Source organism: Sphaerodactylus townsendi, linkage group LG03 (assembly GCF_021028975.2).
Source record: "Sphaerodactylus townsendi isolate TG3544 linkage group LG03, MPM_Stown_v2.3, whole genome shotgun sequence".
NCBI lineage: Eukaryota > Metazoa > Chordata > Lepidosauria > Squamata > Sphaerodactylidae > Sphaerodactylus > Sphaerodactylus townsendi.
The window spans coordinates 106,947,431-106,971,423 of record NC_059427.1 but is presented as its reverse complement, the minus strand read 5'-3'; the positions used below and the strand labels follow the sequence as shown (position 1 = coordinate 106,971,423).

At 41.1% G+C, this 23,993-nt stretch overlaps 1 protein-coding gene across 1 annotated transcript in view; it reads left to right on the top strand.

The window, feature by feature from the left end:
- The window catches only part of GABRA6 (gamma-aminobutyric acid type A receptor subunit alpha6), a 47,093-nt gene that overhangs the window by 5,459 nt on the left and 17,641 nt on the right, over window positions 1-23,993 (top strand). Inside the window, exons 6-8 of the mRNA XM_048490408.1 lie at window positions 3,715-3,858; window positions 6,588-6,740; window positions 8,955-9,214. Of these exons, the coding sequence (XP_048346365.1) occupies window positions 3,715-3,858; window positions 6,588-6,740; window positions 8,955-9,214 (557 nt within the window). The remainder of the gene's footprint in view (window positions 1-3,714; window positions 3,859-6,587; window positions 6,741-8,954; window positions 9,215-23,993) is intronic.

The window sequence follows — 23,993 nt, the reverse complement described above, 5'->3', positions numbered from 1 at the left end:
TTCTTTCTGCCTCGTAGGCTTTCAGGAGAATCAAATACAGACTTTTAAAGTTGGATGTTCAAACTCTATTTAATGCTGCCTTCAAGATCTGCTCTCCTTTGGGTTTGGGGACTCCAATTAAATATGGTCAAGCAGCTGATTATCTTTATCATCTGCAGAACCCTGTCCAATGCAGCATTTTTTCTCGAGCTAGATTTAGTGTTATGCCTTCTGTGTTACTGTATGGAAGATTTCATAATGTTCGTCGGGAAGAGAGGCTATGTTCCTGTGGGATGGGTGGTGTGAAGACTGTAATTAACATTTTCTTTTACTGTCCTTTTTATGATGTAATCCGTGAGAAATATATAGTTGCCATTTTAATCTATAGAGCTGGACTTCCTGATATTGTACAGCTATGTTGTTTATTAAATACTTCTGATCTATCCATATGTGAAGACATAGTTAGTTTTTTTGCAATCAGCAATAGAGCTTCATCATCGTGTTAATCTATAGGGCTTCTTAGTACAGTTTGTTCCATATTTTTTACTGATTCCAGGACTGATTTGATGGTTCCCTCACTCCTCTTTTTAAAATATTGTATTTGGTGTTTTATAACCTAATTTTAAACCCATGTAACTTTATTTTTGAGATCTGTGGTTTATATTTATGTGATGTCAGTAAAGGCTATAGGATGGAATGGAATTCAGTTCATCCAGCTTGAAGAAAAAATATAAAATCAAGACAAGATAAAATATTAGACTTTACATCTTCCTAGTCAATTATTTGCTCTTATGAAAGTTGGAATTACCTATCAGCTTTCAGTATCTAAAGGGAGACATGTAAGTTCTCATTTGCAGACCCAGAGTGAGGAAGTGAGTCTAAAGATGAAGTTGAGAAACACACAATGTTCTCACTGCCTAGTTCAGACCCTGGGGTGGCTGGGAACGGTACCTCCAGAGGTTCTTCCACAGTGGTGTGGGGAGGCAGTGAAAAGCAGAAAACCCCCAGCTGTCTCTTTAGGGTTTAATGGAGTTATGCCACACTTTTTGTCAACCGTCCCGCAGGTGTTTCTGGAGCCAAAGCCCAGTGCAAGCCAACTAGTATTGGCTTCACCTCCAGGAATGCCCCCAGAACACCCCAAATTGTGTTAACCTCCATGTTAGGCCAGCGCAGTTGTGCTGCAGAGCTCCATGACACTTGCCTGTCTGCCTATTTGCCCTTCCAGCTGGTGTAAGGGCCACTTATGCCAGCCAGGAGGGCAAATGCATCGGTGTGAGCCCATGCTGTCTCCTGTTGCCATTCCCCTGCCCATCTGGATTGGGTCTCATTGCTCTTAAATTCGTATAAAGATAGACATATATTTTTTGTCATATCCAGATATGTTGATGATCATGAAGAAAATGATAATGTTATTAGAATCAATAGGAACTGACAACTTCTTAATTGCAATAACATGTTAAAAATAAGACTCAGATTTTCACTGTTCTTCAAAATTAAATAGCCCAGGCTAGCAGTGGCGTAGGAGGTTAAGAGCTCGTGTATCTAATCTAGAGGTACTGGGTTTGATTCCCAGCTCTGCCGCCTGAGCTGTGGAGGCTTATCTGGGAAATTCAGATTAGCCTGTACACTCCCACACATGCCAGCTGGGTGACCTTGGGCTAGTCACAGCTTCTCGGAGCTCTCTCAGCCCTACCTACCTCACAGGGTGTTTGTTGTGAGGGGGGAAGGGCAAGGAGATTGTAAGCCCTTTTGAGTCTCCTGCAGGAGAGAAAGGGGGGATATAAATCCAAACTCTTCTTCTTCTTCTTGATCTGGTGAAATCTTGGAAGCTAAACAAGATTGACCCTTATTAGTATTTGGATGGGAGACCATCAAAGAAATCCAGCAATGAGATGCAGAGGCAGGCAATGGCAAACCCCCTCTGAATACCTTTGGCCTTAAAACCACACAGGTCCCCATGTCAGCTGTGACTTGATGGCAAAAAAGAAGTTCAGTATGCAGATTCCATCGCAGGAGGAATTGAAAACATTAGTAATATTGTCCTTCACTTTCACCAATGAGATGACGGATAGTATTTATTATTTATTTAATTAATTTATACTACACCTGGAGACTCAAAGCAGCTTACATCCTCCTCCCCTTCTCCACTTTATACTCACAACAATCCTGTGAGATACGTTAGGCTGAGAAAGTGTGTCTGGCCCAGGGTCACACAGTGAGTTTCCATGGTGTGAGTAGAAATTCAAACTTGGGTCTTCCAAATACTAGTTGACTTTTAACACTACACCATACTGCCCATTTTTCCTGTGAGATAAGCCTGAAATACATTGTTACTGGCCTAACAGGGGTAAGGGTTTTATTGAAGGGAATCTCCACCAGCTGCTAAAAGTGTAACAGCACACATATGGTTTTAAAAGTAGTAAAGGGGAATGAACTCACATTGGCAGCAAGAGGGGCCAAGAGGAGATCTTTTAGACAGTATAATATGGGGAAGGAATTCTGGCAATGAATATTCCACAGAGTAATGCAAGAGTCCAAATGGAGTTTAAACATTTTATATAAATTTGGTTAAAAAATGCATACACACAGTAAGACACAAAAGCACATACATTCAAGTTTCCTAGGATATAAGCAGGTTTGAAAGATAGATTGGATGATAGAGAAGGGAATGGGGGTTGTTGCGGGGTAATACGTTACCTAACGATTCTTAGAAGAGTAGAAGTGGAAGGCAGGGATTCCATGCCAGCACAGAAACCCAATGAAGGACAAATTCATGTCTCAACACCAACAAGAACATGTGGCAATGAGCAAACTGTTGCAGGTGAACTAAACTTTTATAAGGTGGGTCGTTCCTTGGTGGGAAAGGAACCAATCACACTAAGTTTCACATCTGTGCTGGGTTTGGGGGTGCTGAGGTAATTAGTCAGCTCATCTACTGCTAAACCTGGGACAATGGGGCCAAAATTGCTTTGTTAAGCTAAATGAGGAAACGCTGAAAGGCTTCCATGCAGATTAACTCTTGAGAGTCACTGCCCAGGATATTCAGATTTGACAGACATTTAGATCAGGATAAGGTGAGTGGTTTAGGAGAGTCATAACAAAGGAAAGGAAATGCAAAGGAACAACTATTTGTTGCTGACCTGGGTTCCCAGAAGAGATAGGAAGTGCAGTGTTTGATAGCAAGTTGGCTTTCCATATTCTTTGTCTTTAACAGTTTCTATAGCAAGGTGTGGTAATCAAGCATTCTAGTTACTCAAATGAGACCTCCAGGTTATGCTGGAGTAACTCATTATCTTAGCTTTTGTTAAAGTAGTTTTGACCTTTTGGCTGTGGTCAGGTGATCATGCGGCTACATACACCCATAGGAGTGCTTTTTGGCAACTGGCTTTTGCCAATATTATTTTAAAGCAGAAATATATATAAATAATATTCTGGGGGTCCTTTGGGTTGTTACAACATCAATATGTGGCATAATTCATGGCAATTCTGGATGCCCATATACTTCAATCCTAATATGGTAAGCTGGAAACCCAAGTCCTATTTTGTATTTCAGCAAATTGGCCTGGTGGATATCATTGCTGAACTAATTGGTAGGACATTGTGTTTGTGAGAACAGCGCATAGAGCAAGAATCACACCATTCCTAGTGTTCAAGGAACACCTACCAACAAATGTAGAGTTGATTCTTGTTTTGGTACTGAAAGTGAAATGTAATGATTACTTTACATTACTTTAGATGCCTATCCTAAAAGTGAGATGATTTATACCTGGAAAAAAGGACCACTCTATTCAGTGGAAATACCACAAGAATCTTCCAGTCTTCTCCAGTATGATCTTATAGGACAAACAGTTTCTAGTGAAACAATTAAATCCAATACAGGTAAGATAAGACTGCATGAGGAGTGTTAACATTTATTTGTTTATATCCTGCCTTTGTTTGTGGTTCAAGGCAGCCTTGACCCTGCGCATGTTGATGACGACATGGGTGGGGTCAAGGGCGCCCGAAGATGACGAGGTTTTGCCGTCTTCCCGGTCATGTGGAGGGTGGGGGGAAGAGCCATCTTCCTGGTCACATGGGGGGCCAATTTTGTGCTCTCCACGTGACCAGATGGTGTGCGCCCGGGGACATGGAGTACCCCATGTCACCAGGCAGATATGCTTCTGTCTATAGGCAATTGTACAGTTCTCACTTGCCCAGGCAGGTGTGAATTTCCATTCTTTAGTTACTCAAAGCTAGCAAGTGTCTATTTTTGAACAAAAATAGAACAAACTGGTGAACCCTTCTCCACCTTAAGTCGTTGATTTCTGACTCAACAGACTTTTGGTAGTGGAGCGTAGCTGGAGCTAAATGCTTCAAGCTCCAGATTAAGACAGAGTGGGGTTTAGGGCTTAGTTCCTGTAACCTGCATATTCTGTTTCATTTCAAAGTAGATGTCTCTATTTTTGCTTTGTTTGCATATGAATGGAATATTGCCTGACATATTCCCCTGCTACAGCTAATAGCAGCTGAGGGGAAGGAAGATTAGAAAAAGAAGTTCCACTCCTTTTAAATGGAAGTTTTAAAAAAGTTATCAGAAAAGTTATCCTCACTGATATGTCATGAGGAGAGGGGGCGGGGGGAGAGACCTTAGATCCTTTTTCATTGCAGGTATCAGGTGCCTTATTCAGTTGTCCCTACTTTACAATGGAGTAGGAAACCATGTGTTTTGTTTCTTCCTCTCAGTCTGCTCAAATTCAGCAACAGGCAACCTGACTCAGAATATAAGCCACACAAGTGTCCTTGTTCACTGCAGGAGAACTGCCTTATTAGAGGTGGTGGGACAGTGTAGCATAACCTAGTCTCTGCTTCTCATCCCAGCACAGGTTGTAGCTGCCTGACTCCTCAGACTGCAAGCAAATGTTTGCACCTGCCCCCATGGGATAAATTGTCTATGATGGTGAAGCCTGTGCCTCTATCCTGCCCAGGATTCACAGTTCAAAGATAGACGGAAATCATTTGCCTTGGCAGTGCAGACAACAGAGCAGTAGGGCAGAGAACAAAAGAGCAAGCAAACAGGGTTCATATAGATCCCCAAAGTCCTTTTGAAGCTGGTCAGCCAGAGCAGTGATTGATGAAAAGTGAAAGTGTTGTGCATAGGAATGCTGATCTCTTTTGGTGGAAATTAGTTAACTCTCTTGTGGAAGATGTCCTGTCAGAATATCTGCTGAGTCAATGCCCTGTTTTACTGCTGCTACCACTGTCCTCACTTGAGGCAGGTACAAAAACATACCGAAAAGCACAATAATACATTGCCATTTATGACGATTACCAAACATCAGTTTATTTCAGGGGTCCCAAAGTGGTGCCTGTGGATGCTGTAGCAACCATTAGCCTCTTTTCTGGCACCCGCTAAGTGTTTTTAGGAAGTGGGTGGGGTCCAGGAAGGCCTTTTGTGCAGCAAGGCTTCTGATTGACTATTGGAGATTTGATTGGGTGTGCACAGTTTTTCAAATGTTGCTTTGGCAGCAGCTTCTACCACAGCCCAAGGATCTACACTGTGTTACCAAAGTTAATTTTGCGACTGCCTCCTGTGGCAACCATTTTGTTATGGTCGTTTGTTGCTGTGCCTACCATCCCATGTTAGAATTCCAAATGTGCCTGCAGGCTCAAAAATGTTGGGGATCCCTAGTATATTTAATGGTTGGATACGTTGGACTGATAAAAGATCAAGTTGATTGCATTCTGATTTTGATTCATTAATATTCAAATGCATGTTCCCAGATGGTCTTTTACTCCATTTATTTATTTATATTTTGTTTTCTGTATTTATACCTCTGCCTTTTTCCCCCACTGAAGACCCAAAAGCACTTTACATTGCTCTCCTCTCCTCCATTCTATCCTCATGGTAAACCTGTGATATATATTAGGCTGTATGTATGTGAGTAGTCTAAGGTCACCCAGTGTAGAACTTTGAACTTCGGTGCCCTAGATCCTGGTGTGCCATTCTAAACACTGTACCACACTGGCTATAAAGCTAGGCAGCAATTAATGTTGGGTAATGGGGGGAAGAATACAGAGTTAGAGAGTGCAGTGTGTCATAAGGGAAGTTTGAGGCTTGACTGCACCATCAACCTTTAGAGATTGCTTTGGCTACAAATTGGAAAAAAATAAAATTTACTAGGCCTTTGTAAACCATGGGGCACAGAAAAAATGCATGATATGAGATTAGGCACAATTTTTAGTATCCTGAACATTGCATCTTTCATTTAAAAATCAAATTCCTAGTCTATATGGCTGTGATATGATAAAATATGTTGGCAGAAGGATGGCTGCATGAGTTTTCCATTCGGGTATAATGTTTTGCTCCACCCGTGCCACAATGACTGGAAAAATCACAGTGGTCTGTGCATAATAGTGTGAACATTTGCAATGCAAAATACAGAAAAATTTGCAGATTTATTCAATGTACATAACTTACACAAATTGCAGCATGTAACTTTTCCAGCCATAAGTAGGATGCATGTAAATTTACCTGTTAATCTATTTAAAACTTTCCAAGATTTTTCTAATATCTGGACAAAGATAAATACATGGACAAAGATAATACTAATATACTTGTTTCCTAATAGGTGAATATGTAACAATGACTGTTTACTTCCACTTGCAAAGGAAGATGGGCTACTTCATGATACAGATATATACCCCTTGCATCATGACAGTCATCCTTTCCCAGGTGTCTTTCTGGATCAATAAGGAGTCTGTTCCAGCTAGAACTGTTTTTGGTATGCCATATTACAGTTTTGGTTCCACACCACATGACACTGGTGTGTTAATTTGTTACTCTATATTTGCCTGTGTGTTTGCTTTATGTGGATATTCACTTTAAGTACTCTATTATCACCACCAAAATAAAACTGGTCACTCTGTCGTTCAGACATAAATTTTGTGCATAATGACTGTAATCTTGTCTTAAGTTATGTTTGGAATCAACCATGAATCTGTTCCAGCAAAAACAATGTCTGTATCCACACAGAGGCACAAAAATGCACTCCCACCATGGCAGCAGCAGAGGTGGTACAGGAATAGTGTCCATACACCCTCTTCCTCAGTCACACACTACTTTCCCCATTTTTCTATTGTACCTTCTATTACATCTTCAGGCACAATTTCACTGGAATCCCCATGGCCCAGAACTCCCTGCTTCCCTTTTCTTTCCACACTGAGCTGCATTGAAACACTACTATGCCTTGGCAGGTGAAAGGAAAAAATGCCCTTTAAATGGATGAAAGGGTGGGAAAAAACATGGAATGTAGCTCTACCAATTTGACAGCTGAGCTTAACTCTGTTTCCTTCCCTGTGATGGCTGTTGGGGAGAATCCACCCACCCACAGTTGTCCTACAATCTTCCCATTACTTCATAAAAAATGAGCTTTATGTTTTGTCAAGAATAAACAGAGAAAACCAGGAGCTGTGCACACATTGAGCATGACATTATTTGAATGCTCCCCTTTATTGTCAGGACTTCTTTTATTTATTTATTTCAGTATTTATATTCTGCTTTTCTCTCTGAAGTCACTTACAACAAGAACAGCAAATAAATAAATCAAATAAACCAATTAAACTGGTTCCTCCCAACAGGACCTCTGGCCACCCCTAAGCTTTGTAGTACCTGTATGGAGAGGGAGAGAAGCAGCCCAGATGGAACTTAATTGTTGCCAGAAAGACCTCTCAATCTCGCTCTCTTTCCCTCCCCCCCCCATTCCACCCCAGATGTCAATATAGGGAAAAATCCCTGAGTGGAAACAGCATGTTACTGTTGTTGTTGTTGTCGTTGTTGTTGTTGTTAATGATGATGATGATGATAATAATAATACACATAACAACACAGCACAAGTGTCTGGGATTCATCTCTGAATATTGAGTCCCTCCCAATGACCTAGGATATTAGGGGTATTTGCGTGGAATGTGTGCAGTTCCTAGAAGTGTTGCTTTCTGCAGCATGTGGACTGATGTTCTGTCCAACTTCAGGCTTTTCAGATGCTTTTCAAGGTTTCTTGGGATTCCTCCTGGATCACCGACTACTATTGGGATTACTGTTGTTCTTTTTCGCCACAATCGCTTGACTTCAATTTGTAGGTCCTTGTATTTCATGATCTTTGATTCATCATCATCATCATCATCATCATCATCATCATCATCATCATCATCATCATCATCATCATCATCAATAATTTGCTCATTCAGAATGTTGAAAACCTGCTATGGAGATCAAAGTTAGCGTTTTAAATTAAAGGAAAAGTGATTGAATGGATGAATAGACTGAAGTGCTTTCATAAATCTGTACCTATATTTTCCCTTGGATATGCTGTTCTTGTATATTTTGGCAGATCTCTTGATTATTCATAACTTAAGCCAATGTTGTATAGTCTAAGGCTGCAATGATTGGGGAGTAAATCCACTGAATTCACTTGGTTTTGCTTCCAAGTATGTGTGTAGAGGATCAGACACTAAATAGGAATCATGTTGTGTTTTGCATGCTTCCTTCTGAATAAAAATGTGACATATTGGCTACTGTCCTTTTATTTGATGGTAAGGCCTACTGAAATAATTGTGGATAGGCTTGGGCTCTTGCTGAGGTATAAGTCTTGAACAGTTAAAATTATTTCTGGTAAACATATGTAGAGTTGCATAGCATGGCTAATGTTCTGTGCATTGATACCAGGGAGTAAGTTCTATTGAACACTACAAAAATTTAACTCTGATTGAACATATCTGCAATCATACTATACAGCTGTAACCCAAAAGAGAATGATAGAAGTAAGCTCCAGGAAAAATAAATAGGATTACTTCCAAGAAAACATGGTTAGGGTCAAACTGTAAGGCAACCAGCTGATTAGAAGGGTATGTGGGAGTTACACTGAGGTAATGCTAGCTTGCATTCTTAAAAAGGATATACCTAAAGGACCTAACATCATCCCTTTTACTATTTCTTTCAGGGATTACGACTGTCCTAACAATGACCACACTGAGTATCAGTGCCCGCCACTCTTTACCCAAGGTGTCTTACGCTACTGCCATGGATTGGTTCATCGCCGTGTGCTTTGCCTTTGTCTTCTCTGCACTTATCGAGTTTGCCGCTGTCAACTACTTTACCAATCTTCAGACTCAGAAAGCAATGAGGAAGGCAGCCAGGGCAGCTGCACTAGCAGCCGCCCTCTCCGCAGCTACCATACCGGCGGAGGATGAGATAGTCTCGGTAATTGCTCACATTTCTGATAATAAGCATTCTATAGGAAGAGACAGCAAAAGTAGTGAATGCCAAACAACTGAACAATGTTAAAGTGATCTTCGTCTGGAAATAGTTACATAACTAAGGCACATCAGTTCAGGAGCCGAGTAAGTTGTGGCTGGATTTATGAAAAATGGAAGCTCAGGGATTTCGAAAATGGTCAGTTAAAACCTTGTTCCATGCCTTTTTATTGCAGTTTTTTATTTTATTCAGCTTTTTAGATTTGCATGGAAGAAAACAGCATAAGATTAGACAGTTTCACAGACATATTCTTGAATATCTGTGTCACAGAATACTGTTCAAAGGAACAAGAGTGTACCTTGGCCAGCTATTCTTGGATCGGTGCTCACTGGCATTCTATAAGTGGGTCATTGGGGAAAGGGGGAAATTAGACTTTACATAAACTTGTCAATGTCACATAAGCTTGGCTGTGCTGGTGGCAGTCCAGAAAAAGACACAGGAGTGCAACTCTCACGACAAAAACACAGCTGAAGAATGGTTTAGCAGCAGAGCAGTGACAATGTGAGAGATTCCTCAGTACTTTTTGTTGGCTTCCAAATATCTATTGGTTAGAGCTTATTATTCCAATACATTTTGTTGCTTATTCCTGCCAAGGCTTCCCTTCTGTTCCATCACATCATAATCCTCTTTACATGAGTTAAACAGGACACGGTTCCTGTGTTTCCAGGTTTCCCTCTTCTACATAGCTATTAGAGTAGGTCATCCATGATGAAGAGGGAAGGACCCTTGATCTCATCTGAATCAGGTCAGCCTGCTTTTACAAGTACTATCCGAAGAAATCTGGGTGTGCATCCTTTTAAAAGAAGTCCTAGAAAGGGCGCACAAAACCATGAAATGTTGGGAAAAAAATTGTGTCCCAATCATAGGAAATGTGTGGCCAGTCCTATTGTTTTTCTTTGACCCCTTGCATATTGCACAAGTGTTCTTTCTACCCACCAAACACTGGCAAGATCTATGATTCAGTCACATTTAGAATGCAGTACAGATTTCTCTTGGACCCTTTTAAAAAGTATTATTATTATTTATTAAATTTGATAAACCGCCCACCCCCGAAGGGCTCTGGGCGGTGTACAGCAAAACCACAACTAAAACAATGTGCACAATAAATAAGTGATAAATAGTTAAAATTCGTAAATCAGCATTCTAAAACCCTGTAAAACAATATTTATAATACTAATGATGGCTCCCAGTCCCAAGGCCGGGAGGGGACAAACAATACCGAAAGATGTCACACCAGTAGTGCCAATGATGGTACAGCACGCAACACAGGGACATCCAATCTGCGGCTGGCCTCCCCAAAAGCCCGGTGGAACAATTCGGTTTTACAGGCCCTACGGAAATCACTAAGATCCCGCAGGCCCACACCACTGATGGAAGTGTGTTCCACCAGGCAAGGGCCAGGGCCGTAAAAGCCCTGGCCCGGGTAGAGGCCAGCCACATCACAGAGGGGTCAGGGATCATCAGCAAGTTGGCCTCAGCAGAACGCAGAGGCCTACCGGGGACATATGGAGTGAGACAGTCCCGAAGGTATGAGGGTCCCAAGCCACGAAGGGCCTTAAAAGTTAACACCAACACCTTGAAAACAATCCAGAATTCCACTGGAAGCCAGTGTAGGTGGCGCAACACCGGGGTGATATGGGCTCTAAAAGAGCCGCCCACCAGAAGTCGCGCCGCCGCATTCTGGACCAGTTTCAGTTTCCGGATCAGTCTCATGGGAAGGCCCGCATAGAGCGAGTTACAATAGTCCAGCCTGGAGGTGACCGTTGCATGGATCACAGTGGCCAGGTCGGCTTGGGAGAGATAGGGGGCCAGCCGTCGAGCCTGGCGGAGATGGAAAAAGGCAACCTGAGTAACATGGACCACCTGGCTCTCCATAGAAAGAGAAGAGTCCAGGCGGACCCCCAGGCTGCAAGCCAGGGGAGTAGGGTTTATAGAAACCCCCTCCAGTACTAGCGTCTGGAAATCCCCATGCCCCCGCCCCCCCCCCCCACCGTGACCCAGCCAAAGAACCTCCGTCTTTGATGGATTGAGTTTTAACCTGCTCTGCTTTAACCAGTAGCTGGTCATAAATCAGAAAGCGTTAACAAAATGATCGTGAGGTTGGAGCACTGTTCTAGGAGCAAAGTTAGACGTATTTGGGACTCACTGGTTTTGAAAAAGGAAACAGGTGACATGACAGATGTCTATAAAACATGCATGATGTAGAAAATGTGGTTACAAAACATGATGCTAGAACTCCTGGTCGTTGATTGGCAGTTGATAGATGGATTCAAGACAAAACAAAATCACACACACACACACACACACACACACACACACACACACACACACACACACGGTGAGAATTCTGAGGAACTTGCAAAGGGGGCAGTGATGTAATGAGCACTACAAAGCATACATCACACATTGTGTGAAATTTGATATCCAAGAGATGGTGATGGCTGCAGATTTAAATAGCCCTAAAAATAAACACACATACTTATCAGTTTCTATTAACCATGACACCAGACTATTGTCATCATGCTGTTTGTGCAGGTGTCTTGAAATCATCTGCCTGGTCTCTGTGGGAAACAGGGTGCTGGACATTATGAACATTTGGTCGATTCCAATAGAGTTCCTTTAATCAAAACTAGGACTACTATATTCAGTGTGGATTGGTGCTGCTTTTCCATGGTATTGCTGCTGTCATTTCAAAGTTGCAATGTTGGGCAAAGCTGCACTTACTGAAGGCTTCTGCACTCTTAAATCAGCAGAAGCCTAATCTCCTACAAAATAGAACAACCTTGACTTTCTCTCCTACAAATTTTGTTGTACATGAAGCCTGTGCTTTGCACTTACTTGGAATGCATTTTACATACTGCAAAACAGAGGCACAAACATAAACAGAGTTCTATTTTGTACTACTCATTACATCCCCCCCCCCGTCTCAACTAATACACCATTCACTGCCTTTTCAATGGCCTACCTTTCCCTCTTTTTTGGTCATGGCCACTATTCTACTCTTAATCTGCTCAACTAGATAAGGTCAAGGAAGATCCATTCTAATCGATAGCTAGATTGTCTCAAGATCATGTTGACTTCCATCTTGACTCACCTCATGGATCTGCTACCTTTTTCAGGTTCAGGTCCAACATACCAACAGTGTAGCACTCGGACATTAAGCAGGTGAATCTTTTTCATTGCTAAAAGTTCTTGCTAAATAAAAATGAGTGCTAGGAACAAAATGAAATAACAGAATACAACTCTGTTGTTGTGTCTTGTGGAGAAAGTTCCTTGCTAAATGTGGTAACCTGAAACCTAATCTATTATAGGTAGAGTTGCCAACTTTCGGTTGGGAAATTTCAGGAGGTTTGGGGTTGGAGCCAGGGAAAGGTGGCATTTAGGGAGGAGAGGGACCTAAGTGGAGTATAATGCCATAGAGCCCACCCTCCAAAGAAGCCATTTTCTCCAGAGGAGTTGACCTCTATAGTCTGGAGAGCAACTGAAATTCCAGGAGATCTCCAAGCCTCACCTGGAGGCTAGTAATGCTACTTGTAGGCTCTCTATATACACGTTCCTTGGTGCCCTTCTCTGTTTAAAGAGGGTTATCCTGGATTAGAATATATAATTAGCAGTGCAATGATTGTATTATTTATACAATGGCATCAGTGGTCATGATGAGCATGGGCTGAAGAATACCAGTCCGTGCTGTATTCCTAAGGCTTGGTGAGACACCAGAGTGGGGTGGATTATTCTTTCTGAGGTAATATTTCATTCAGAGAGAGGGCCAGGAGGTGAGGGCAGAGGCTTCATGTGTTTTCTAGAACATTTTCTAGATAATAGGTTGAGAGTGGTTTTGTATTTCATTTCTGCCTGACCAGTACCTCTAGAGAAACACTGGGCACCTGGGTCACCTCAGCTTCTGTCGTGAGTGTTGTTGGCCGTGGGCAGGAGTTGCGGTGTAGGAGCGAGCGAGTCAGTGAGGGAGCGGAGTCGCTGTGGGAGAGGTGGAGCATGTCGTCTGTGCTGAGAACCAGCTTCTGCTGGAAGCCCCAGCGACCACCAGATGGTGCTGTTTTTTGGGGAAAGGATGGTTTACTTGGCACAGGTGAAATATGTGAGATATGTGAGAAGATGAAAACACACTCGGATGAGAGAGCAACGTTGTCTGAAAATTTCACAGCATTTGGTCCAGTAGTTTTGGAGCGCAATGATAAGAAACAAACGGACACTTTGCTTTTTATTTATATAGATGAGTGAAATACTTTGTAGGACAAAGATTGTCTCACTGTAAAGGAGAACATATTTCATGGGTTATTCCCCCCCTCCCAGTTCTACTGCAAATTGCCCAGCTTTCCATGGGAAAAACTGGAGTCATTAGATGTTTCCATGCTATGTATTCTGAATGTAAAAATCCCCTCATTAGACTCATTCTACAAAAGAAAATGATTCATAGGAGTTTCTTTTCAGTCTACCCCCAAATGTTCTATGGGGAAAATTGTTTTTAAAAGGCCTAGGAATGTTTCAGTTTTTTCTGTGGTCCTTCATATCTTTAATTATGCAGAATCTCTTTGGTCTTTGATTTCAGTTACTGATGTTGTCTTTAGTAACTGGTGACAACTGGGTGAAGCTTTCTTTATGATTTCATCTGTAAAGCATATAGAGGATCAGCTGTTCAATGTCTGCCTGTCATATAATTGTTTTAGGCACTGGAGTTAATCTTCTAACTTTATAACTACCACATCCACCATGAGAACAAAGATGGTTAAAAAGTGGGGTCTTAAGTCTGACAGTCTGACAGTGCCTGTCTATGAATGATATGACGATCCTCTTCCACATTCATGATCATGAGTTTAAAATTATGGAAAGGCCAGGACTTTTTCAGGCTAATGAACCCAGAGTAAAAAAAAGTGATGTTGAGTGATTCTAATGCACATATCCTCTCCTACAGCATGAACTCAAGATCACTGAATGCAAATTAGTTGTGCTTTAAATCCCTTTTACTTGCGGCCTCTCTCATGCATGCGGAAAGAATGTATCACTGTAGAATTTAGCTTCTTAAAAAGATTGCTTCCACATTAGATTTTTATTTAAAGTGGTTATCCTTCTCTCCCTCTAAGTAACACTGAGCAGCATACATGGTTCTATCTTCCCCAAGTTATCATAGCAACCCTGTGAAGTAGGTTAGACTGGCCCAAGGTCACTTAGCTGAACTCATACCTGAATCTGATTCTGTTAGATTCTAGTCTGAAATGTTAATTACTACACCACATTGGCCCACACGATTGGCTTTAATGTTCTATATGTTCACCAGAAGCAAAACTCTGATTGTGGAACCTCTATATTCAGAGACAGCAAACCTCATGTTGTTTCCTGTCATTGGCGTTCAGAGGTTTGCTAACGGTAAGATGTATTTCTCTCACCCTTGGTACAACTTGATTGTAAGGGCTTACAATCTCCTTTCCCTCCCCACCCCCCCACCCCGTCCACAGCAAGCACCCTGTGAGATGGATGGGACTGAGAGAGCTCTGAAGAACTGTGACTAGCCCAAGGTCACCCAGCTGGCATGTGTTGGAGTGCACAAGCAAATCTGGTTCACCAGATAAGCCTCCCCAGCTCAAGTGACAGAGCGGCGGTGGTGGGATTCAGCAGGTTCGCACCACTTCGGCAGAACTGGTTGTTAAAATGGTGCTTGTAAACAATCAGTTGTTAAATTATTTGAATCCCATCACCGGAACTGGTTGTTAAATTATTTGAATCGCACCACTGCAGAGTGGGGAATCAAACCCAGTTCTCCAGATTAGAGCGCACCTGCTCTTAACCATTACACCATGCTGGCATGCCAGAATAACTGTCTGCCCTCAAGGTAACACAAGGTATAGTGCTTTTAAATGTCATTGAGACAATATTGTGAATAGTGGCAAAGTTCTATGAATTTCCATGTCCAGTAAAGACATCCAAGGAGCAGGAAAAATGGTGGTCTGAGATCCTATAGAGCTAGTTCCTGTTCTGTTGCTAGATACAACTGGCACACATCATGTACTTATTAGTGTTCAAAAAATGCAATATGACTTTTTAAAAATGTCATGACATTTGAGAAGGGCTCAGTAGATACGACTGAAATACCATTTGATTTGTTTGTATCCTATTGCTTATTAAGTACAGAGTGTAACAGCAAATTAAGGTTACAATAGTAACACAATTCAGCAGTAGTGAACAACAGATTTTGGGGTAGCCATTCCATTTACTAAGGCTGAAGCTAGTGAATGTTTATTTGGGAGTCAGCTCACTGAACTCAGTGGCATAGACACATATATATGATTGGATAGTATATGTAATTTGTGGCACCTGCATCATAATCCTAAATTGACAAGATCTCTGCCTTAGCAATGAAACTTTACAGTTAGGCCAAAAGACCAAAGCAGCCAAAGGTTTAATAGTAATACATTTCTTAAAATGGAAGCTTTTCATTAAAAAGATATGTTCCAGTAAAAGGAACTGTTCAGATATATTGTTGAAGGCTTTCACGGCTGGATTCAACTGGTTGTTGTGGGTTTTCCTGGCTGTGTGGCCGTGGTCTGGTGAATCTTGTTCCTAACGTTTCGCCTGCATCTGTGGCTGGCATCTTCAGAGGAGTATCACAGATAAAAGTCTGTTTCTCACAACAAACTTTTCTCTGTGATACACCTCTGAAGATGCCAGCCACAGATGCAGGTGAAACGTTAGGAACAAGATCCACCAGATCACGGCCACACAGCCCGGAAAACCCGCCAGAACCGAACTGTTCAGACTTTCAGTTTCTGATTGTACCAACTTTAATTTCATGTTCAGAGAGGTTGCTTCTTTGAGTGCACCTTACATGCCCCATTGCATGTTTAAAGGGTGAATATAAAGAGAGGAGTCATGACTCAGTGGTAGGGGATGTGCTTTGCATGCACATCAGGTAGTGGGTGATGTGGAAAGCCTCTGACTGAGACCCTTGAGAGCTGCTGCCAGTAAGAATAGACAGTATTGACCTTAATTGACCAATAGTCTTACTCAGTATAAGGCTGCTTTTATGTGTGTTTATATCAGAAAGGAATCTTCTTTCATATCCAAAAACTTTTTGACGGGGTCTAGTTTTCATGTTGGTTGGTTGGTTTCATGTGATTGTCTGAATTCATGCTTTATTGTGGGGATGGAACAGTATTACTTCAGAATCCATAAGAGCATTTTGGCCACGGTTTCCCCTACCTCATCTATGTAAGTGCCCCATGATCTGAAATGTATCTATTATATTCAAGCAAATGCATTAATCAGAACTGAAACAACACAACATGAACTTATGTTCCCCAGGGAAATGTCTCCATTTTTCAGTAAGTCCACTCACTTCAACAAAAAGCCATATTCAAGTCCAATAGGGCCTCTGAATTCCCCCTCCCACACTATTTCCGGTTTTCTTCCTCCTGGCAGTCCTTATCCTTCTCTGCTTCCTTCTCTTTTCCCATCCCCATATTCAGTTCTATTTGTTATTTATTGAATTCATGTATATCCTGCCTTTCTCTTCAATATAAAGCAGTTTGTATCAGTTTTTCTGCTATTGACCTTTGACACTCTGAAGTCATATCTCAGAAATCTTGTCTGTCTCCAAGATGTTGCTGGATTCCAATCTAGATGTTCCACTGCAGATTAACATGGCTATCCTCTGAAACTCACTTCAATAGTTAACGTACAGCTGAGGTTATCACTGGGATGTGTACACTACTGACTTGTGACTCTGCTTTTCAAAGTCATATTTCAGGTCCTCAGTGATCTTTAGTAAATTGTTTTGCAATACAAATGCCATCTGAGTCCAATTTACACATTTCTGCTTTAAAATGTTACCACTAATTATTTTTGAGAAAGTCATATAACCTTGGGAAAGACAATTTGTTGTGATATATGGTTGTTCCATTTTTGCCTCAGTGGTTTTTTCTATTCTGTGGGCTGCTTCTCATAGAGCAGGGCTTAAGGTTTGTAGATGTAATACAGTGGTTTGTAGAGGTAATACAGTTGAATATTATGTAGTGTAATCCCAACCAAAGTTAGACCCTTTAAATCCAAGCCAGTGTGCTTATAAGAGTGTAACTCTGCCTGGGATGCATTTTAGTGAAGTACTTTGTGTAAGTGCAAAGGAGTAAGATCAGAAACAAGAAAAAAAATTCATGACCCAATTCTAGTCATGTTTTCTCAGAAGTATATTCTGAGTTCAGTGAGACTTAATTCCTAATATTAATTTTGAATGTTACACCTTCTATAACTACTATAGGCAACTACTATAACACTGGGAGCAATAGTGTTTCAAACTCATTTACAATCTTGATGATCCTGATGGTATTTTAAGTATCAACATTATGGCCCACAATGAAGTTCAAATATGCAAAAAGTGGAATTGTAGACCACAGCTCCCATGGAGATTTCTGGAGAAAGATCTGGTAATGTTGCAGAATAGGGTCTGGTGATGTCAGAGAGCAGTGGCGGAGCTATAAGGTGAGTGATATGATTGGATTGCCCCTGAAAGCAAACCGGAGAGCATATCTATTCATATCATCCTCTTTGAAACCTAGCGTTTTAAATTAAAGACAAAGGGCTTCTCCATCTACTCCTTGGTGAAGAAAGCCTGGCTGACTGTAACTCTGATTGTGACTTATTTGCTTGGAATTTTTGCAGATAAAATTGCTAATGTCCATCAGATTCCACTGTGACAGCATGCCAGTTTCCTATGTTATCGGAATAGTCATTGTTGCTTGGCTGAGTTGCAGTTGGAACAGACTTAAAGAGAAGCTTGGAGAAGTTGATATTGTTGCCAGTCAGAAATGAAAAAATCAGCTGGAGGGATCACACTCCTTCTGAAAGACAGAACAGCTTGGGGTTCCAATTACATCATTGTTTTAACCATAGAGGCTACAGCATGTGTTGCCTGTCTTTGCTCAGATTCATTGGTTGCATCAGCAGGGATTTTTCAGTGGGAGAGAAGCTTTGGCACAGTTATCTAGACTGGACAAATGCAATGTAGTAAGGCTGCCAACTGCAACCTGATAACTTCCTGAATATGGGGATGGTGCCTGTAGGAGGAAGAATTTGGGGAACATTGTACAATTTATTGTATGCCATCGAGTTTACCATCTGAATTTGCCGTTTTCGCTAAAGGAACTAAGTTGTAGTCTATGTAGTACATTTATTGGATACATTACAGTGGAACAGTCTGTTCCAAAATTGATATTTGTGCATGCTGATTTAGTCTCATTGGGAGGAATCCCTGCTGTTCAGTTCTGTTTGTTGGTTTAGAACTGTTCAACACATGATCTCCCCTGTCCAAAATCCACTTGCAGTATCTTCTTGGTAATAAATCAATGTCATTTTGAACACCTCTGTCTGTGTTGTGTGCACACGACAGCAGGAACTTCAGTGAGTACACAAACTATTTTAACCACAAGCAAAAGGGCATATTGCATACTGTTAGAAGTGGTTCAACTTGCAAACTTCAGGTTGGGAAATTCCTGGATATTTGGGGATGGAACCTGGGGAGGAATTTACACAGGACATAATGCAGTAGAATCCACCCTACAAAACACCATTGATCTTTGTAGACTGAAGATTAGTTGTAATTCTGGGAGATCTGCAGACCTCACCTGGAGGGTGCCAATCCTAGAAGTGGTCCTGTTAGTTCTTTGGATCTCCAAAATTGTATTTAAAAATCCAGATTATGCCATTTATTCAGTAATGGAGCATGTCAAGACTTCTGTCAGATGATCAGTTGAAATTCTGGAAGAACTCCAGGTTACATGGAGGTTAGCAATCCTAACTCCATGAGGACTGGCAAGAACTATTTAGAATAGGATTTTTAGGATTGTGAGAGGGCATGGGGATCATAGTGCTATGTGTGGCGTATAACTTCTGGCAAAAGAAAACATAGAAATGATGAAGGGCAGCTGTGGAATTGGTAGAAACTCTATGGTAAAATCATAGAATTTCTGGTGACTCCTAGAGCTACCCTGGAAATCGCAACAGGAGTGTTACTGACTAAAATGGCTTGCCTTGCACACAATTTGGCCTGGTCATGTGGGTGGCATGTTGTCGAGTCGCCCCACCCCCCACCCCAACTACACCATGTGGAGTTTGGGAGCAGGGACACAGCTGATCACTGAGCTGGCTAGCATGGGCTCGCCTCGTCCCTATCTGCATGTAGAGTTCGCAGTAGGGTGAGCCTGTTTAATGCTGGGCTTGGGTTGCCCAGGATCAAACTGAGAAGCCAGGCTGACTAGCTCCAGATGTATACTGTTGGTTCTGCTCCCCCAAGCTCCACCTGACCTTTTAAAGTTGGGCCTGGGCAAGCTGAGCCCAGCGTCGAATGGGCTTGTCTCTCTCCAAACTCCTCGTGGAGTTTGAGTTCGGTGAGCCCATGATGACTGGCTCTGCATTCAACTGCATCCCTGTTCCCAAACTTTTTGTTTGGATTTTTAAAATGTGGTTATATATTGCATGCTCTTTTCAATGATTAAGCTGTGTTAACTGTTGTTTGATGCATTAGTAATGCCTTGTTAATAACCATTTTATTGAAGTTTTCTGTGCATTTTATGAGGAACTTGCCTTAAAAACCATTAAGCTAACTGGTGGCCTATTTTAATAATGAATAAAGACATTTTTTATTTATCTTTAGATTTATACACACTTTAATGTTCACAGTATTCCTGTATCCAGTTTCATTATGTCAGCAAGAAAATGTTTGACTCTGTATAAAGTCATTCCTCCCTATTTTTTTTTACAAACTAGGCATCAAGAATGGGAATCGCAAAAAGAACTGCTGAATTTTGTACAGAAAAATATTTGTATTTTATATATCTTATGAGAGAGAGAGAGATATGTTGGCTTTTACATGGCATTGTGCAGTCAACATTTCTAGTTGCAACTGATTTCAATCCATGTGTTGTGGCCACAGGAACACACATTGAAATAGAACAACAACTCTGACTATAAGTACATGGAGTACATGGAAGAAATATCATTACTCTTTGAACAGCTGCACAAATTTGCCAGTTATACTGGAAGTCCCAGGCACCCAAACTGCATTTCAATGCTGAATTCATTTTGGATTGACAACATAAGAAGTAACATAAAATAGAATTTCAGATATTGAAATGAACATGACATTAAATAACTCAAACAAGGAAAAGAAGCCAAGTAAGTGATGCATGAGCTTGGATTGTGCATATATTACATATTACTTTCTTGACACTGCAATAATGCAGAAAGGCAATACATCTTTTTAAAAGAGTGCAGAAAAGCTGTTTACCTGCCAAGATCTTCTGTATCCCTGCCATGTCCTCTGGGTGCTAGTGTTAGTGAAATTAGCATTAAGAGCAGCAATTGCCAGCATTCCTTTCCCACCTGTACAGTGCAATTCTAAGCAGAATTACACCCTTCTAAATCCATTAAAGCTTTAAAAATATTTCTAAATCAATTTTTCAAACTGAAAACCGCCACTCAAAAAAGAGTAACAAACCCCCCAATATAACAAAAATGCATAATATTGAATCTGATTATTGACAGAGGCTTAGTGTTTAACACATTTTCCCATTTATCTTACAAATATACATAGGAGCAGAATTAATGGCATTGGGGATTTTTTTTAAAAAAATTCTTTATATATGTTGTACTTTGTTTCTTTCCCATAATCTTAGGAAGGGCTTAGATATTGAATACCTTTCTGATTTGTGCATGAAATAAAATCATAGCACATTTCATAGAAATCTGATATTTTAACTTTACCATTAACTACTCTAAGTTGATGTATCAGTTTTCCTGCCATAGCAATTTGCCACAGTTTGGAATACCAAGACTGTAATGTTAAAAGTTCTGTGGTTTCCCAACATGTTGCTATTACCCTATGGACTGCCTCAACGTAAACACTATTAATCCCTTGGATGCCGCTTCCTCAATTATCAATCACTGGTGTGGCATGAAAGATTGCTGTGCAATATTTGTCATTTCTATAAATATTTTTTTCCAAAACAGTGATGCTACAAGGCATAATTACCACATGTGGACATATATGCTTTGCTGGTTGCAACTTATCTAACATTATGTTTTATTTGTATTGCTTATTCCTGCAAAAAACACAGGAGTAATATACCATTGGTGTAGTAGTTTCAAAGAATTTTCCCCAAGTAGTGTTGATATAGTTTTCCTTGTTTGAGTCATGCATAATTTATTCCATAGATTTTGTTCTATTTTTAACCCAATATTGTCTTCCCTTATTGTTTTCAACCCATTTGACATATTTCAGTTAAATGGGAATATATTTTGGCAATGAATCCTTTTGTATTATCCCATATTTTATTAGAATCTGTTCAAATTTCATCATCGGAATTTACCTTATTGTACAATTCATAATCGGGGAGTATAATTGATGAAAAAGAATCCAATTCATTGATACTACTTGCAGTTTTTAAAAATTATAAATAACTTTTTCTTTCCATTTACCATATTTCTCTGGCTTGTAAATTGGGATCTAATGCAAATAGAAGCAATGGGGATCTAATGCAAATAGAAGCAATGGGGATATTTCTGGCATTAATTTATTTTTCCATTTATTCTGAATTTTAATGTAATATATAGAAAAGTTTTCTCAACATTTTATTTTTCTTACTTTTCCCCCTCCAAAGACATTTTTTCAAATAATTGTAGATTAATTTAATTTAATTAATTTAATATATTTCCATTAAAGTTAATGAGTTTATAGTTCAACTCTTCCTAGGATTGTACTATTAAATGGGCAGTGGTTAGAAGAATAAATGAATATGGCTTGTCCTTTAATAAATTTAGACTGTATATCTGAAGAGGAGTGAAGTTCTGGAAGAATCATAGATGAAAATGAACAATGCACACACAAATTAAGGTCATTTGTTATAGAAACTTGAGTGGTATTCAATATTGGGAGGAAGGACATATCTAATAGTTGTTTGCACTGGTTGCAATGGAAAATACATTTCTGGTTGTAATTTTCACAACCATTCACTCAGAGATTTTAGTGCTCACCCAATTGATCTTTCTTCTTAAATTCAGGCAGATGGCAGAAAACTTACTAGTTCTATTGGCAGTTAAAATTCTCAACTGCAAATTGGGTCCAGGTAGGCATAAATTATCCGTCAGCTTTTCTTTCTTTCTCTAGAATCCTCAAATGGACATGAGCATTTTTTTCTGTTTTTACAAAAGAGAATCATGGTGATGAGGGATCAAACTAGGGTTGAGCAATATCGAAAATAGTTGGTAAAATTTGGATTTGGGCTTATTCAGGCATAAAAGTATCTATATGCCTTAATAAGCCCGAATATTATATTTAGTATACCCAAATATATTTGGATTTGTCTGATTTTTTTTGCATTTTGGGGTGTTTTTGTGTTTTGGCCTGCAGGGGGCGCATTTTAAAAGCTAGCAGCACCAAAATTTCAGGGTACATCCAGAGACTCTCCTGATGATACCACCTGAGGTTGGTGAGGTGTGGTTCAGGTGGTCCAAAGTTATGGACCCCCAAAGAGAGTGCCCCATCCTCCATTGTTTCCAACGGGAGCTAACAGGAGATGGGGAGTACCCTTTGAGGGTACATAATGTTGGACCCCCTGAACCAAACTTTACCAAACATGGGTTATATCATCTGGAGCATCTCTGAAAGACACTCTGAAATTTTGGTGCAGCTAGCTTTAAAAATGGGCCCCTGACAGGCACCCCAAGAATTTTCCCAGATTCTGTGGTCTGAAGTGCCTTGGCTTCATTGCAGCCAATGGGGAATTTCTGGGTGTGTAAGCAAGCTGCACATTTTTCAAGGTAGAGGCATAAAACTTTCAGGGTATCTTCAGGAGACTGTCCTGATAAGACCACCCAGGTTTGGTGACTTGCTTCTGGGGGTTCAATTTTACAAAAGGGTAGAGTCCAGCTCCCACCACCCCCTGAAGCAAAATTCACCAAACCTGGGTAATGTTATCAGGAGAGTCTCCTGAAGATACCTTGAAAATGTTGTGCCTCTCCCTTAAAAAAGGTGCACTCCACAGACACCCCCAGAATTTCCCCATTGGCTGCAATGGAGTCACTTCAGAGCACAGAATCTGCCAGGCTCTTCAGCAAGTTCTATAGTGGGAAAAAATTATTGTTTTTTCCTACCATAGACTTCAGTGGGGTCTTGCTGTTATGCCCAGCTGGCTCTGTGCTGGAGATGTTATTGGGGGGCTCTTGCTCTAGGTGGGACTGCTGGTGAGTCTCCTCACCAGCAGGTACCAGCCAACTTTGCTGACCCATAGTGTCTAATCACGATGGTGGGAAAAAACGGTCCCTGGGGCACTGTTCGCACAGGAGGCGCTACTGCATTCCTGGCTCCCCTGAAGTGGCGCAAAGATGCCGCTTCCAAAACTCGCTTGGGGGGGGGGCGAGTTTTTTGGAATATGCCGGTTGCCACCCGTTGCTGAGCGAACAGCAGCGGGTGGAAGCCAGCGTATTCCCCCGGCGCTTTCGAACAGCTGCCTACCTTTTCCCTGCCTTTCGTTGCTCTGAGGAGGGAAGGGGACATGCCTCCTTGCCTCCGTCACTTCAGCCGTCGCTCTGGCCAGGGGGCATGTCCCCTCCTCAGAGCGATGAAAGGCAGGGAAAAGGTAGGGAGCTGTTTGGGGGGCTGTGTGGCTGTGCAGAGCGTGCTCTGCCAGCCACGCAGCCTGTGGGGCTGTTCGTGCGAACGGCC